Source organism: Colletotrichum truncatum (genome assembly GCF_014235925.2).
Source record: "Colletotrichum truncatum strain CMES1059 chromosome Unknown Contig_0003, whole genome shotgun sequence".
NCBI classification, from domain to species: Eukaryota; Fungi; Ascomycota; class Sordariomycetes; order Glomerellales; family Glomerellaceae; genus Colletotrichum; species Colletotrichum truncatum.
The window spans coordinates 4,583,188-4,599,484 of NW_027222400.1; the positions used below are offsets into that span (position 1 = coordinate 4,583,188).

At 53.0% G+C, this 16,297-nt stretch overlaps 4 protein-coding genes across 4 annotated transcripts; 3 read left to right on the forward strand and 1 right to left on the reverse strand.

Annotated features, from left to right (window-relative positions):
• Window positions 1–842: 842 nt before the first annotated feature.
• On the reverse strand, window positions 843–2,756 carry CTRU02_206130 (histone promoter control 2; the record flags this gene model as incomplete). Its single annotated transcript, XM_036728694.1, has 2 exons — window positions 843–1,143; window positions 1,198–2,756. The coding sequence occupies 2 exons, from the start codon at window positions 2,754–2,756 to the stop codon at window positions 843–845; spliced, it is 1,860 nt and encodes a 619-aa protein (XP_036579583.1).
• A 3,805-nt stretch (window positions 2,757–6,561) lies between these two features.
• On the forward strand, window positions 6,562–7,809 carry CTRU02_206131 (transcription factor; the record flags this gene model as incomplete). The annotated part of the gene is made up of 1 exon (XM_036728693.1): window positions 6,562–7,809. One exon carries the CDS (start codon window positions 6,562–6,564, stop codon window positions 7,807–7,809), a length of 1,248 nt encoding a protein of 415 aa, XP_036579582.1.
• A 2,053-nt stretch (window positions 7,810–9,862) lies between these two features.
• On the forward strand, window positions 9,863–11,444 carry CTRU02_206132 (uncharacterized protein; the record flags this gene model as incomplete). Its single annotated transcript, XM_070204667.1, has 6 exons — window positions 9,863–10,061; window positions 10,117–10,136; window positions 10,192–10,228; window positions 10,279–10,346; window positions 10,403–10,887; window positions 10,955–11,444. 6 exons carry the CDS (start codon window positions 9,863–9,865, stop codon window positions 11,442–11,444), a joined length of 1,299 nt encoding a protein of 432 aa, XP_070061771.1.
• A 2,274-nt stretch (window positions 11,445–13,718) lies between these two features.
• On the forward strand, window positions 13,719–15,847 carry CTRU02_206133 (eukaryotic translation initiation factor eif2a; the record flags this gene model as incomplete). The annotated part of the gene is made up of 2 exons (XM_036728691.1): window positions 13,719–14,306; window positions 14,360–15,847. 2 exons carry the CDS (start codon window positions 13,719–13,721, stop codon window positions 15,845–15,847), a joined length of 2,076 nt encoding a protein of 691 aa, XP_036579580.1.
• Between the last annotated feature and the right edge of the window lie 450 nt (window positions 15,848–16,297).

Sequence of the window (16,297 nt, forward strand, 5' to 3'; positions counted from 1 at the left end):
CAAGGGTTGGGAGCCGTAAGAGAGCAACAAAAAAAAGTTAGGCAGCTGGGCGGTGCAGGACAACTTAACTCGGTGAGCAGTGAGCTTTTGCTGCGGCGGTTGCGGGCGGATTGGCTGCGAATTTTCGGGTGGTTCGAAATTTTTTGGGGTGTGGAGAAATCGCTTATGCGAAATCTTGGCGTTTTTTCTGCCGCCATTAACATGGGAATTCACAAGGCGGTCAGACCTCTAAGCACCCCCGCAATGACATGACGCCCCGATATTTGCAACTTTTTTTTTTCCCCCCCAAAGGGCCCGGACTTTGCATTCTGGCTGGGACTCGATAGTTTGAAGTAAACGCTCTGCTTATTACAACTCGCTCACGAAATGTTGATTTGATGCAGTGACCACTGGCCGATAATATTACACAATGCTTTGTTCCCTAGTTAGGCCCCTGTAGAAATACATCTTAACTCCTCAAATACTAGCAAGCGCAGCTCTATCGGCGTTTCCTTTCAATGTAGGCCTCTAAGTGGACCCCAGTCGTGGTTCCGTCCCGTCCGACAAATCAGTCCGCCAAATCCGAACGCCGCTCTTCCGGGATCCCATGCCGTCCCATCCCGACTTCAAGCAATACAATCCGGCCAAACCATGTCAAAACCCAACAAGTCAACGACCAGGACAATGGGTATCGACATTCAACGCCAGCCTCGAATCTCTTATGTGCCCGGAAACCATCGTCCTTCTCCTCCTGCAATCTCTATTGTTGCAACGCAACTTCTGATGTGTCTGTGTTACTCCACCGATTCTGATGGCTGCATTTTCCATGCCCAAAATTGTTGTTGACAAGGTACGTTAGAGGCCTATGCTCCAGCCATTCCTGCGGCAAAGGAAGGTGTTTGGGGTTGGAGCGAGTAGCCGTTGGTGGCCTTGGCGCCGAGCTCCGCTTGTCGCTGCCGTTCGGCCTTCTCACGTTCAAGCTGCTCCTTCTCCGATTTTGTGATACGAGGCTTGCGAGTGAGAGAACCGCCTCGGGATCCACGTCCGCCTCTGGAACCCGGTCCGCCACCGCGTCCAGTGCCTCCCTCGCCACGAGTAGTGCCTCCGCGACCCCCAATACGACCGCCTCTGCTGCCGCGGCCACGCTTGGGCAGTCCGTCGGGTCTATATATTGTTAGTGGACTGTTCTCCCAGGACTTTAAACTCGATGTAACAAACCTTGTATCAGCTGGTTTCTCAACCTCCGGCACTAAGGGCCCAGAGTACACGAAGAAGCCGTCACGGCTGGCCGCCGCCTGTTGCTCCCATAGGAGCTCGGAGTCATCGACGAAGTCGTCGTCCTTGTCGTACTCGTCCTCCTTGAAATTGCGCTTCTTCTTCTTTGGCTTCTCTGGCTCAGCACCACTCGTCATTCCGCCCATTTCGACATTGCTTGCTTCTTTGTCGGAGTCCTCAGACATTTCGTCGCCAGATTCCTGACCTGACGCCGTTTTCTCCAAAGCAGCCGAGGCAGCAGCGATTCTCGCTTTGCGGTCGCGCTTCTCAGCTAAACGAGGGTGAAGAGCATCCCAGCCGTACTTCTCCTCGGCCATGCGCATGACGTTAACATATATATTGGTCTCGCCCGGCTTGATAGGGATGTCCAAAACAATGTCAGGTGCTTTATATTCCTTCCCAACAGCCTTGCCAAAGTCAAGGATCGATCGGTCGGCGGAGCCTCCATCGGTGGGTTCGTCCAGAGCGCTGACCTTTGGTGATGAGACACCAGACTTTTGCGGCTTTTGCTTCGGCGAAGGCTTCTTGCTGGTCACAGATCCAGCGGTTGATGCGGCGTCCTTTGGCTTATCTGTCTTGGAGGCAGGTAAGGGGGGCGGGGCAAGTGACTTTTTCGCCTCGGGTGCGGGCGGTTTGGATATTGTCTGAGGCATTGACCTGACGGGATAGGACGGTGAAGCTGGGACCGACCCAGACTCTTGGCCTTGTGTGCGTGACTGCGTAGAGGTGCGGAAGGTTTGGTTGGAAGGTGACGTCGCGTTCTGGGCCGGAGGATCGACGAGGCTAGCAATCGAAGGAGACGCGCTCGGCCGATTGACGGTTTGGGTGGGGGGTCGTGGAGACGAGGCGCTACCGAATATTTCCCTGATAGGATCGTAGTTACCGCGAATGGGGTCGTAACTTTGGCCGCTGGTACGCGTCGGTAGAGACGCGCTTGGAGTTTTTGATTCGGGTTCGGGGTCGGCATTCAATATGCTCTGCATGGAACGCGGGATATCTTCACGCTTAGGCGCTTTTTGTGCAGTGTGTTCGGGCTGGGCAGAGCCTGGTCGAGACTCGGATGTGACGCCAACGAGATCTGTAATCTTGGTCTGTCGAGAAGGGGGCGTTGTAGACGAAGCTGCTGCAGCGAGGGATTTAGAGTCCGAGCCGGCATCAGCATCTTGGGCAGGCGCCGATTTTCTCTTTCTCTGAATGGGTGGCGCGTTGGGATCGCGAGGTTTCCTAGGCCGGCGCACCTTTGGCGGCTCGTCAGGGTTCTTAGGCTTCACCGTAGAGCCAGGTTTACGACCAGGCTTCTTTCGTGGCAGACCAGCAGCAGTCAAGCGGACTTCAGGCTGTGGCTGTTCGTTCCCTGACACAACGCCAAAACGCGGCTGCGAAGGGTCGACGATAATCTCATCCATATCCATATTGTTAGGTCGACTCCGCAACGGTGAGCCGGGTTCGGAGATAGAGCCGGAAGGTGGTGACGAAAGTTCTGGCGAGGAGTTATCGCGCATAGCTAGCTCTCCTCCACCACCGAAAGACACCGTGCCGAAGCTAACTCTAGAAATCTAGGCCTTCTAAAACACTGCACCAGTAATAAAGTGTTGAATATGTCAAAGGTGCAGCTACGTCGAAGGTAATTTTCTTTTTGTCTTTTTTTTTCTTTTTGCCAATTACGAACTGCAGAAGTTGAAAGGCATTGGCGGTTGTTGAGATTTGTTGTGCTGCGGCTTCCCTCGGTAAGGTGTTGTGAATGACCTCACTTTAATTTTTGGGAGGTACAAGGGAGTGGGCGCGTGTTGCGGTGCGTTTGGTGTTACGTGGTGTCGGATTGGCCGATTTGGGGGATGCGGAATTATGTAAGACGGACTAGGTTGGCCAAGGCAAAGGGAGGCTGCTGCACTGATGAGCAGTTGGTCACCTGCGGTGTGGCCGTGCGGAGTCGTGGGTGGGCACTCGTGAATAACCTCAACAGCCTGCCAAAGTCGTGTTTTTGACGACAGTTGGCGGTGTTTACCGACCAAAAAGTGCCAACTTGAGGACGATCGTGCGAAATTGAGGCCGCCAAAGAGAGGAGCCAAATGAGCTGCACAGAATGATGGACTTTTTGTGATGTTAAGGATGGGCGATATGGTCAGAATTGATGGATTTGGAGTTAATGCGGTCAAAATTGCAGTGTCGTGGGTAGTTGTGAGAAGGAAAAAGGAGGAGAGAAATGGGAGCTGGGAAGGGGAGATGGGGATGGCTACGTTTTTGGGGGGAACAAGATTTATTTTTTGGGCCGACATTTGGCTGCTGCGCAAGACGAGAAAAACGGGGCACCGAGCAGACGTGGATGGCCTCAGCAGGCGTGAATGGCAAGGGAAATTTTATTATTAAACCCGAATTAGAGATTCGGACTAGCTGGGGGGCACGTCGATGGGATCAGATGGCCTCAGGACCACGAGGAACGTGGATGGGGACGGAGACGGGGGGGCGGGCCATGGGAAAAGGAAAGGCAAAGAGAGACAGAAAAAGAGTGAGAGAGGAGACTGAAGGAAGAACTGGGAATGGGAGCAAGCAACAACATGGAAAGGTGGACGACCGGAGGAAAAGACCAGCCAAAGGGGGGCAAGTAAGGTAATGGGGAGTGGAGGTGGGAAGGGTGGAAAACACCAAGCGGACGAAGCGATGGCACCTCGTGAACGGGCCGCCCAGGGAGAGAAGAGAGCAAGATGCAGCAAGAAAGAGACGGTACATGTAATTTGTTAGGCACAGTAGTAATGCGATGTGGTGTGAGTAAACTCCAACGTGGGCCATGGTCAGAAAGAAAAGATGTGGACGACAAGGAAAGGCAAGGTACCACGGCGAGGTCAAGGCAATGACACCTCAACCTTGTCTCATGGGAGGAAGAGGAAATGGGATTGGGGGATTGGGAATGGGAACACGCCCCAGGGCATCGTCAGCACGCCAATGCTAGAAACTAACAAACGTCGGCGGCTGGTGCCTCCAAACTTCAGGACAATGCAGTCTGGATGACAGTCAACACCATGTTTCGCCAGTCGGCAAGGGGAAGACCAGTCATCAGGTGTTAAGATTGAACCACACACGGACCAGCTAGACCATTCCATGCAGGGCAACAGAGAGGGAAAGAGAGAGAAAGAGAGCAAGTGAGTAGGAGCCAGACAGGGCGGACGGCCAACCCGAGGCCAGGAGCTCTAGCATCTTGGGGGGGTTAAATCATCATTCAGCGATGGCGGCGGGTGGATCGGTGGACAAGATTTCTTGCTGCGGCAGGCAGGTTGGAAGAGGAACATGGGCTCGCTCTCTGCTGTGTTTGCGTGCGTGAGGGAGCTTCCTCCGCGGGCGTGGTGATGCTGCACTGCAAGTCTGTTATGCCGGATGGATGCGGCAATATCAATCGGGGTACAGAGACAGTGAGGAGAGCGGCGCTACGGGGATGTGAAGTAATGGGGCGGGGTGGGTGCGGGTGGTGGTGTGTAAATTTGGATGTGGTGGCACCTTCCGTCAAGTCCAGCCGCGAAAGCGAAGAGGGGAGAGGAGAGGAGGAGCCGAGTCGTGGGGAAAGGAAGGAAAAGAAGGGGTCGTGGAATTTCCCATTGACAAGACACAGGAAAGGGGAACCGCGTGCAGGGCAGCCGAATGGGATGGCCAGCCGCAAAAAAAGGGAAGCATGGGTCCGGGCGCAGGTACCACCACCAGTAGCAGTAGAGGAGCATGCTACGGAAGTACGTACCTTTCCTCCCCGAGAGCCTCTCCTCCAGTCGGTGCAACGTTTAAGTGGGTGGAAAGTGGATCCTGCGCGTCTGACGTTGAACCAAGTCTGACTTCCATTTCCGATCTAGCGTCCCAGATAACCGCGTCTGCGGCAGGGATGCTGTGCTAACCTTGCACACCTTGCCGAGAGCCCAGTGCAGAGGCACAGAGGGTATCCAGGGGTGTTCAGAACGAGGGGTGCAGTGTGGCCGGCACCATCGACCAGATCCCCCACCGAGGACTGCATATTACCACACGCACACACACAATTACATAGTGACATAACATTCGTTCAATATAACTCATTGACACGTCGATCGGTCTGCTGAGTAGCTTGCTGGGGGGGGGGGGGGGGGGGGGGGGGGGAAAGGAAGGATCCGATAGTAAACAAGTAAAGCCGATAAGAATACGGCCGTCATAATATCACCATCTATCGGTCATTTATCCTCATCTGGTGATTAAAACCTACGCTTCTGCAAAGGCACGCCTTGTACCACGCAAGTTGCTACTAGCGCTACGGATAAAAGACATGTTGCAGAATCTGCAACACGCCACAAAAACCAAAGAATGTGCATAAAAGTCTTTTCTTTATCCCCTTCAAAAGAAAAAGAAAACCATCTACTGCGTAAACATATTGCAGCTATACGGAAATCATTGGCTTGAACGACACTGGGCGATCGGCAATGAAAAGACATGCGCATAAACAGCCGAAATAGGTTCGGCGCTCTAGCCCATTTGGACATGATATCAACATTGCAATTTCTAGTTTGAGAAACACGGCGCAGTCTACCGAGTATAGGTGGGCAAAACTTAGGTAGGGAGGTCGAGATGCCAACTCCCAATTTTCCGACTGTACCATGCACAATTCTGCTACAATGCCGACCATGCCATACATTATTTAACAAGTTTCATCTTGCTGTTGTTCTACATAGTGGTTAAATGGTGTCAGTCCGGTGCCAATCAAGTGGAAACAAGCAGGATTCCCTGGCAGGACCGCCTGCTCCAAACCCCCATCCAAAGTTTTTTTTTCTGGAATATCGATGGGGGAACGATCGACGCTAATGCGAAATTCGGTGTGGCTCAGTCCCGTCTGTCAGCCACAACTTTAAAACGGCGCATTTCATATTTTCATTTGGGACGAGCCTCCCTCTCACCAGTATGCTGCCCCGCCGTTGCGAATTCGGTTGCGCCATACTGCTTCATCTTTAGCGATAACTCGGATGCACTTCCTCATCTTTTTTTTTTTCTTTTAAATTGTCCCCAGAATCGAACCAACTGCCTACGTTTGATTCAAAATCAAATTTCTGCCCCCAAGATTGTCCTGCACTTAAGCGACCTAACCCCGGTCGATTGCTCCTCTCTGAATATGGGCTTGTTTTTGGGGCGCCGCACGGGCATCTGCGAAAGGGCAAGGAAGCTTTGCGCAGGGTGAGATAAGGAAAAAAAAAAAAAAAAGTACGTCACTCCGGAGGGAAAAAGAAGCCCCACCTCGCGATCTCTGCCTTTCAGCCAACGGAAACCTCTGGAATTCCACCAAACTACCAAACAGCCTCATACACAGCCATGGATCCGACACTTCTGGTGGGTGATATCGTCGAGAAGGACACAAAACCAGTGAAGCCTGTCGTATTTGACGACTTCGATGTCACCCCGACTGGGTTTCCAGCACACAAGAAACGCACTCGAGTCTCCGCATTCAAGCAGCAGCGACAAGGCAAACCAGTTTCGGGTGCTCAGGCTGCAACGAGCGCGCTGGCAGCTAATGCCAGCGAAAACCAGCAGTCTCATGGTGCCGAATCGTCAAGCTCTAGCTTCGAGGCAGCAGAGCGTCGGAGGATCGATCGCGAGAATAGGCAGAAGCTGGAGGACATGACACCCGAAGAGATCGCAAAGGAGAGACAAGAACTGTTGAGTTCCTTGGATCCCTCGCTTATACAACGACTGTTGGGAAGAGCGAATATAGATGAGCAACACGGGCCGAATCCCTTCGACCCTCCCTCTACAAATGATGCCAAGGCAGACAAGCCTCCAGCTCCCCCACCCGAAATTAAAATCGAAGACACCGCTGCGCCGCCGAAGCCTCAGCCGGCGCCGAAGGCTACGACACCAAAGGACACAAACGCAACCCCCGTGCCAGTCGATGAGGATCGAGCCCCCGCCGCTCCTCCTGAGGACCTGTTTCCTATGAACGAACAGCCCGATAAGACACACTTCCCGGCGGCGCCTGCTCTTCCCGACCTCGACCCCTCTCACCCTGACTTTCTTGCAACCCTTCATGAGAAGTTCTTCCCAAATCTGCCCGCAGATCCGAGCAAACTTGCCTGGATGGCTCCCATTCCGACCGCCCACAGTCCTGCCGATCGTGAATCACCATATTATCCTGGGCAATCCTCCCTTCCCATCGCTGCCCTTCGTTTCGATTTCCGCGGCGGGTTGATTCCACCTCGTTTGAGTAGATCCATACCCGTATCTAAGGGACTGCATCATCATGGCCAGGCGCCGGAGGCAGCGGGTTACACAATCGAGGAGCTGGCTATTTTGGCGCGGAGCGCAGTTCCAGCACAACGTTGCGTTGCTTTTCAGACGTTGGGTCGGATTCTCTATAGATTGGGCAAGGGTGAATGGGGCACCGGAGAAGAAGACAGCTTGGGAAGGGGAATCTGGAGCAGTATTCAGGAGGGAAGGGTGCTGGACAGTTTGGCAGAGGCGGCCATTGCGGAAGGTGGACACAGAGGAAGCCGCGCATATGCTACGGAAGCCCTGTGGTTATTTGAGAAAGGCGGTTGGAGAGAGCAGTGGTCTGGTCGATAATCAGCAGCCCAAAGTGCCATAAGCACCTCTTATACACAGTATAATGATACCATCATGAGTGTATAATTCGACAGGTCTCGTCGCAAACTTTAAGTGCTGGTGACAATGGCAAAACCTTTTCACAGTGACGTGCTCCTGGCGAAAACTGCGCCCATGGAAATGAGCCGGCGAGAGTTGCGTCTGAACTTGTTGTATATCTTAGTATTGGCAGTTGTCTACACCTCAACGCCGGGCAACACCGAGAAAAGGCTATGTCATGGAAGTTCGAAACGTGAATTCAAATTGGGGTTACATTGTATCATGTAATTTGTAGCAAGTACTCCTACGTAGCGCTGAGCATCCTGTTGGGCGTCGAATCAAATAGGTCATGGTCAGGGCCGCCACAAAATACAATCCGGGGTAACTCCACCTGCCCGACCATGCAGCCTCTGAACACTGTGCCGCGCATTGAGCCCACCGATCCACATGGGCGAGCAGGGTATCAACCATCTTGTCCTTTTTACATTTACCGTTTTCAAATTCTGATTCGGTCTTTGTAATCTTTGGGATATATGACAAGACATCCTTACCCATACCACGTGCCTCATTCCCGTCGTCATCGAACAGTACATTTTGGCCTTGACAAGGTGATCATTGATCAGCAGGATTGAAGCATATATTAGCAAACCGTTTAGGCGCTGCCATCGTGACTAGAAACATACGCATTGAGAGTCTTGGTCAGCCAATGTTGAGGGTGCCTATGTCGTGTCTTCCCCAAACAAACACATGCTCATGACATTTTTCCCAGGCTCGGTGTGGTCTTCAAGAAGGCCAGTAGCATGTGCAGAGCTGAAGATGACAAATACAAGCTTAAATCCTACCCATACGAATGCTCGCGATGCCTTGGACTGAAATCCCGCGGTTATGTGTGGAAATCCTTCGTTCAGGAGAGCAAGGCCGGCACACGACGCATCAGCTAATATCCTCTGTAGTAAAACGACAGCGCATGGTTCCGGCACCAACGGCAAGAAACAACCGGAATTCACCAGAGCAGAAGTATCATGACACCGTGCGAAAGCATCTTGCGAAGCACGATTCCGATGTATAACAGTGAAAAGCAACTAGAATATACGATCTATACCGAGCCGACTAGAGAAAGGCTTGCGGCGCCCGTCCGCTCTAACTTTCGTTGATTTGAATAGGCATACTATTCGTAGAGCCGCGCCGTTGGATCCGGCCCGTGGAACGCGAGGACAGCTGACTCAACGCTCGACGTGCTGAACCTACAGATTGGAGGACTTGCGCCCGTACGGAGTCGATGGCTCTCACTTTTGTACCGCTTCTGCTATAGTATGCTAACCGAACTTTGACACTCCTGTCAACCCCTCTGTTTCCTCACAAAAAAGGAGAGTGGCGTTGCCTGGGGTGGACCCAACGGTCCGTCCGTAGATAGAGTTTGTGTGTGTTCCAGAACCTCTCAACTTTGACTCAATAGACCACTCACGGATCTCGAGCATGAGACGATGCTTCCGTGGGCGAATTCGCCTTGAAAAACACGTATGTATTGGTCAATTGTGGCTGCGAGAGATGGCTAGACCCTTGCATGTTTCTAATCTGCGTCCCAAGTTTAGCAACTTGACCAGGATCAAGACGGAGAGGTTTGGTCTACAATGAAGTAGATGGATGGTCAATATTCGCCATTGGTCGGACTTAATGGTCCGATCTCACCAATACCTCGAGCCTTTCCAGCTCCGGGCTCTTACTCGCGTATTTTCATGTAGTTGTTCCCCGTGGCATGCCTGTTGGCTCGAAACTCAATGCCACGATATCATGTCAAAGAGCCCCCCCCCTCACTTACCAACCTAGCCGTGGGAACACTAGGGTGTGGTTTACCTTTTCTTGAATACTAACACATCTGGCCGCTGTTGAGTAAGAGGTTTTCAATTTTTTTCTTCTTCATGTCATGTTTGCCATTTCCAGATTGATGAAGACCACTATTTGATTTGGTCGCGTCTGCTCTTCGACGTGACACTTCGTGGTCGAGAGTCCCGCCATGGAACCCGGCTGAACAGCGATGAGCAACCCCGCCGCAGGTCCTATTGGAGCGGTCCCGCCGCCTCCCGGGGAGACGCCCAACTTTACAAACCCCCGAGACGTCCTGCATACGCTTCACATCGCCTACATGATCACTGTGCAAGTTATAATCATTGTGTTCTTCGTGGTTCGAGTTTACGTCAAGCTTTTGGCTGCTGGAAGGTTTCGGTTGGAAGACTGTTGGTGTCCTCGGGTGTCTATATCTTGCTTGATCTTTGCTGACACTATGCATAGGGAGTTGTCTGATTGGATGGGTGAGCTTGCCGTGAGCCTATTCCGCAGTTGGGATCTGTGTGCTGATCGGGCCAGTTCTTTACGGTACTCCTAAATGGAAGTGTGTTTTTCAGTAAGATCATAGCCCTGGAGTTGCATTTGCCAATGCGCTGACATTGACAGAGATCCGACTCGGAGAGGGATACCATATTTGGGAAATCACTGCAGACAACTTCATAGAACTACAAAAGGCAGGCATACATACACCCCCCTACGCCAAAAAACATGGCTTTATGCTAACAGGCAGTTACCCAAGTGGCTCTATGTCAGCTCTCTTTTATACACCCCCGCCGCCTTCTTCACCAAGGCAGCAATTCTTCTCCTTATAGTGCGCGTCTTCTCCGTCGACCGCGTTGTCGCCCGCACCCTTCATGTCCTGCTAGGCTTCTTCCTCGTCTGCTACATTCCTGCTCAGGTTGCAAAGACAGCTGTCTGTATCCCGGTTGAAGCCTTTTGGGATCCGACGATACGAGATTTCAAGTGCATTAACCAGACCAAGCTCTTTATATACGACACCGCATTGGGCATTGTATCAGACCTGGCCGTTCTGCTCGTGCCCACCGTCCTTACATGGACTTTACGCATGTCGCTTTTAAAAAAGGTCAAGATCGTGGGCTTGCTAGGAACCGGCGGCGTCGCGGTCGGTATCACGGCCTATCGAATGCATCTCGTACTCAAGTTTGAGGATACGGTTGACCCGACAGTGGATTTTGTCCCGCTTGATTGGACTGTGTAGGTGCTCCTTGCTTAAAATACGAAAACTTGGGACACCAAGAGTTGTACTAAACTCAAGCATCAGCACCGGAGAACTTGCCATTGGACTCGTGTGCGCTTGCTTCCCTTCTATAAATTACCTGCTCGAACAGCGCTCTGCAAATAGATCACTACCCAGCACCACGCAGACATCCACAAGATCCAGATGGAGGAGTACATCGAAAAAGTACTTTGGCACACTATCATCCTGCTGCTCAAGGTTGACAGGCGCAAATAAAAGTCAGGGGGCCTGGCTACGGAGCACCACCGCCACCAATAGGATGTTGGAGCCGTCGGAATCGACACGCAGGCTCGCCGACGGCACGCCGAGCGCCACACCCGAGACAGAGAGGAGCGAGCCGAGACGAGAGGATTACGATATCGAGCTCGCGGTGCTTTCGCGCCGTCCAACGCACCCTTTTGATGCACCGGGCCCTTCGAGGAACCTACTGGATGGTGATGCAGGTGGTGGGTGGCTTGCTCCGCTGCCGACGCTTAGGCCACTACCGGATGTTGGGCGAGAGCATCCAGGGTGAAGGATCATGGCCGAAAGACGTCAATCTACACCATGCGGCAGTTTCAAAATAAGGTCTACATCGGCAGCCTTCATTTTCTTCCGACTGAAGAGATCCCCAAGCGGTTCACAGGCAATTTTAACCCTCCCAAAAACGACATTGCCAGTGCCGTTAGTTACGTGGAGACCAAGTTCCAGGGTCCCTGTTGAGGATCAGTGTGGTTCAATGAAGCTTTAAAGTACGTAATCCTGGAGCAATAGGCCACCATCATCGGAATGTTAACAGCAACATGCAGCTATGACCACGTCCGATATTGCGATTCTTGCATATGCTGCTCTTGAATGAAGCAAAACTAGGCTGGTCAGTGTAGAGAATAGGGACCACCAAGCTGAAGCAAGAAAGAGGAGGAAAATGTGCCTTAATCTCCGGCCTTGTCATGCGGAGGAGGTGCAGCGCAAGGACCGAATCCACGCGGTTCATGCGACAACAGGACAAGGTCTTGTACCTGTCACGGACGAAGACAGTGGCTGATAGGAAAATGTGTTAGTTTCAGGTCCGAGTTGCGGGATATCTTTGCTATGCCTGTAAAATATTCTGACGTCGGTATGAAATTCCAAGAAAATCAGAGTTTCCGATAAGATTTAACGTTACCCTATAATGAGCGGTTTGTTTATTGAAGATGATGAACAGGTGACGGGAGAGACAAAACAAGCCATTCTGCGAGGTGAAGAAGCGATGATTTCAGACACGTGGAGAATCGATACGGGGCAACGATTGGAGGTCTCAGCGGGGTATCCACCTAAGGTGCCCTGCCATCTTTACCGCTGCTTGCTTACTACGTCCCACAGCAGTTCTGACCTAGGTACGGTACCTAGGGTGGTACAGATACTGATAGCGGTGGTGCAGACAGGGCCCTGATTGCCGGCGCCGTAAGCGGGTAGGAAGCATGTGATTGGTCCCGATTCAATACCCCGTCCAGCTCCAGGGCCTTTCACAGAGGCTGGCTGGAGGGAGCAGCCGAGACTAGGGCCACGCCTTGCGCGCTGAAAAACCCATGGAACAAGGCCGGGCCCGGGACTGGTGGGCACTTTTGGGCTGAAATGGTGGATGCGGACAGCGTTCCTCTGGGCACAGCGCTGTGGCCTTTATTTTTTTGGCCTTCAACACGCTGCTGATGATGTACCTACCATCCTTTTCACAGAAGACCGTCTCTTGTAGGGATTGTTTTTCATGACACGTCAGTCAGCAAACCACCACCATTATTACCGCCATAATACGCTGAAGTTTGATTGTGCCATAAATGGTCCAATCCAATGTGTGCATCGGAAAACCAGCAGTCAGCGACAAGGGACAAACACACCAAAAAGCTGGAGGTGGACAGTTGGTCTTTGGTGTGCACTGGCCATGTTGACGCATGCCAAGTACCTCAGCGCCAGATTTCTAGCGAGAGGTACTTGTCTGACACCCCCAGTAACCTCTTTCTCCCCAGTGAGGCGAGTGAGCTCGGGCAAAAAAGTGGCCAGGGTGTGCCAGCCATGGCGAACCCGCGAAGGCGACGGAAGTAGAAAAAAAATATTCACAAATCCCACTTCCTCCCCTTCTCTTCCCTTCCCCTTCTCCAGCCCACACAACAACACGCACCGTTGCACGCCAATCCCCCCTCAGGGTGCTTCTCTCCCCATTCCCTTTCTCTCCTCCTCGCGTTCTTCCCATTTTTCTTCCTTGGGTTCTCGTCGCCCAAAGGCTCAGCTCTCTCAGTCGTTGATTCTCCAGAGTCTGCGTCCTTGTCCATCGCCCCCGTGTGCTTGCACGTCTTTCTTGATCATCGCCTGAATCAAGATTGCCCCGTCGCCCATCTCACATCGAGCCACACGTCATCCCCTCGACAAGCTTGAAAGACAACTCGGACGCCAACCCCGCGGCAGATCCATCCAAATCGACGTCAGATTAAAAAGAAAAAGAATCACCAAACGTCTCGTTTCGCCCTTCCACGACGAAGCGGATAAACAAAAGCTTCATTGCTCAGCAACACACCCAAAGGGCAAACACCGGAACATCAAGTGATTGATATTCCGTGTCTCTTCTCTTCGATCTCACATCAACTGCATCAAGCTTCGAGCTTCTCTCCCCTGCTTGCCTTTGTCTGCCCGACCCGGCGGCATTGAACATCGACATCGACGACGACGACTTCAGATTCCTGACCCATTGAAGAAGAACCAACAATCCCACCTAAGAACGTCCGAACGCTCCGACTACCATATCTGCTTTTGATACACTCTGTGACTTTGACTAGTTATGGCGTCCTCATCATTGCAGTTTGCCTACCGAACCCAGAAGGGCATCGGCCTTTTTGATGCTGCCCCGACCTATCAGCCTCTTGCTGGGTTCGCCAAGCCTGAAGGGAATCTCCGGTGTTGTGCATACTCGCCTTGTGGCCGCTATTTCGCCTGGGCCAACCCCGAGCTCGTCACAGTAGTCGACGCCTCTAGCGGCCAGCAGGTTCTCGCCCTCCCCATTGCTAACGTCTACGAACTTGGTTTCTCTCCTCTTGGTACCTTCCTCGTTACCTGGGAGCGACCTGCCAAGGACGAGAACGGAGACGCGACCAAGAACCTGAAGGTCTGGCGCACCGTTGAGGAGGGCGTCGCGGATGCCGACAAGGTGCCGCTAGGCAAGTACGTCCAGAAGTCTCAAGGAGGCTGGAACCTTCAGTACACAGCCGACGAGAGGTTCTGCGCCCGCCTCGTCACCAACGAGGTTCAATTCTACGAGAGCCATGATCTTGGCACTGTCTGGAACAAACTGAGAGTCGAGGGCGTTGCCGACTTCGCTCTGGCTCCCGGCCGTTCCCACTCTGTAGCAGTCTTCATCCCCGAGCGCAAGGTGAGTCTGAATTATTTTGGCGACATTTTAATCGTACTAACCAGCGTACCCAGGGACAACCCGCTGCTGTCAAGGTCTTCAACGTTCCCCAGTTCACCTCGCCCATCTCCCAGAAGACCTTTTTCAAGGGCGATAAGGTCCAGCTGAAGTGGAACAAGCTGGGCACCAGCATTCTTGTGCTGGCTCAGACCGATGTCGACAAATCCAACAAGAGTTACTACGGCGAGACCACGCTGTATCTGCTCAGCGTCAACGGCTCCTTTGACGCTCGTGTCAGCCTCGACAAGGAGGGTCCCATCCATGACGTTTCCTGGTCCCCGAACTCGAAGGAGTTTGGTGTCGTCTACGGATACATGCCCGCCAAAACCACCATCTTCAACCACCGAGCCGTCGCGACTCACTCGTTCCCCCTTGGGCCCCGCAACACCATTATCTTTTCGCCCACTCGTCGGTTCGCTTTGGTCGCTGGTTTCGGTAATCTGGCTGGCCAGATTGACGTGTATGATCTTGAGAAGGATTTCCGCAAGCTCCACACTATTGAGAGCGGAAACCCCAGCGTGTGCACGTGGAGTCCCGACAGCCGTTATATCATGACGGCTACCACGTCTCCCCGTCTCCGCGTTGACAATGGCATCAAGCTCTGGCACGTCAGCGGTCCCCTCATGTACAACGAGGACATGGTTGAGTTGTACAACGTGATTTGGAGGCCCCAGGCGCCCGAGAAGGTAGCTGGCGGTGACCCCCTGAATCCGGTCCCCACCCCGCACGCGTCTGCAGCCACGTACCTCGGCACTGTCAAGACTCCCAGCAAGCCTGCGGGAGCTTACCGTCCTCCTGGTGCTCGTGGCCTCGCCACCCCGCTTCATTTCAAGCGAGAGGACGAGGGTGGTGCTGCTCACATCAGCATGAACAACGGCTCGGCGCCCATCGGACCTAACGGATTCGGTCGCTCGCGTCGTGCTGTACCTGGCGCTGAGTTTGCCGGTTCTGTTCCCGGCGCGGCTCCCAAGATTCCCGGAGCTGAGACTGCCGAAGGCGATGAGAATTTGTCGAAGGCAGCGCTGAAGAACAAGAAGAAGCGCAACAACAAGAAGAAGGAAGGCGAGGCCAATCCTGAAGGCCAGAACGGTGGCGGCGCCTCGCTGGCCCCGCCCCCGCGTGACTTCGGACCGGGATCTGGCCACGAGGGTCGCAGCCCTGAGCGTCGCGGTCCCGGAGGTAACCACAGGCACCGCAGCCACTCTCGCAACCCGGGTGCGCCTCGTAACAGGAGCAACACCCACCGGGGCCAGAACGGCGGGCCGCACGCGCCTCATGCGCATGCTCAGCAGGCCGCCCCCGCGGCCAACAACGGTGCTGATGCCTCGCAAAACCCCAACGCGAAGAAGATTCGCAGCTTGCAGAAGAAGGTGCGAGCCATTGAGGATCTTGAGATGAGACTGGCTGGAGGAGAGAAGCTGGAGGACACTCAGATGAAGAAGATTGGCACGAAGACATCGGTACTCAAGGAATTGGAGGGTCTCGAGAAGGAGGGCCACTAATTGGACGCCCAAAACGCATGGCGAAATCCTTCAAAGTTAGAAAACGGGAAACCAAGGAGACGTCATCTTGGACGGGTCAAAACTCGAACAAGTCGTCGCCTATGTTCCCACTAAAACGGTTTACTGAGTCTGGATTATGGTGTAGAGGATTAGAAAAATGTGATTGCATGACGCTAACCCGTCCTGTTTTATATAAGTGCATTCGTTGTGCATCCGTGTCAGTGTATGTGGTGTTTGTAGTCATGTTATGTAAAGACCAGCATGAAGAGAAGTACACACAATAGGTCGGATGGGTGACCATCTGCACACAAAGGATCTCATGCCAGAATTAGACGGGAAAATCAACCAACCCTACGGCATTGGTGTTGAGTTGTGGTGTCGTTTCTTGAAGTAGAGGGCATCAGATGGACTGGCCTTGATGTTTGTAAAGTGAATGCGGTTGTTTCTTTC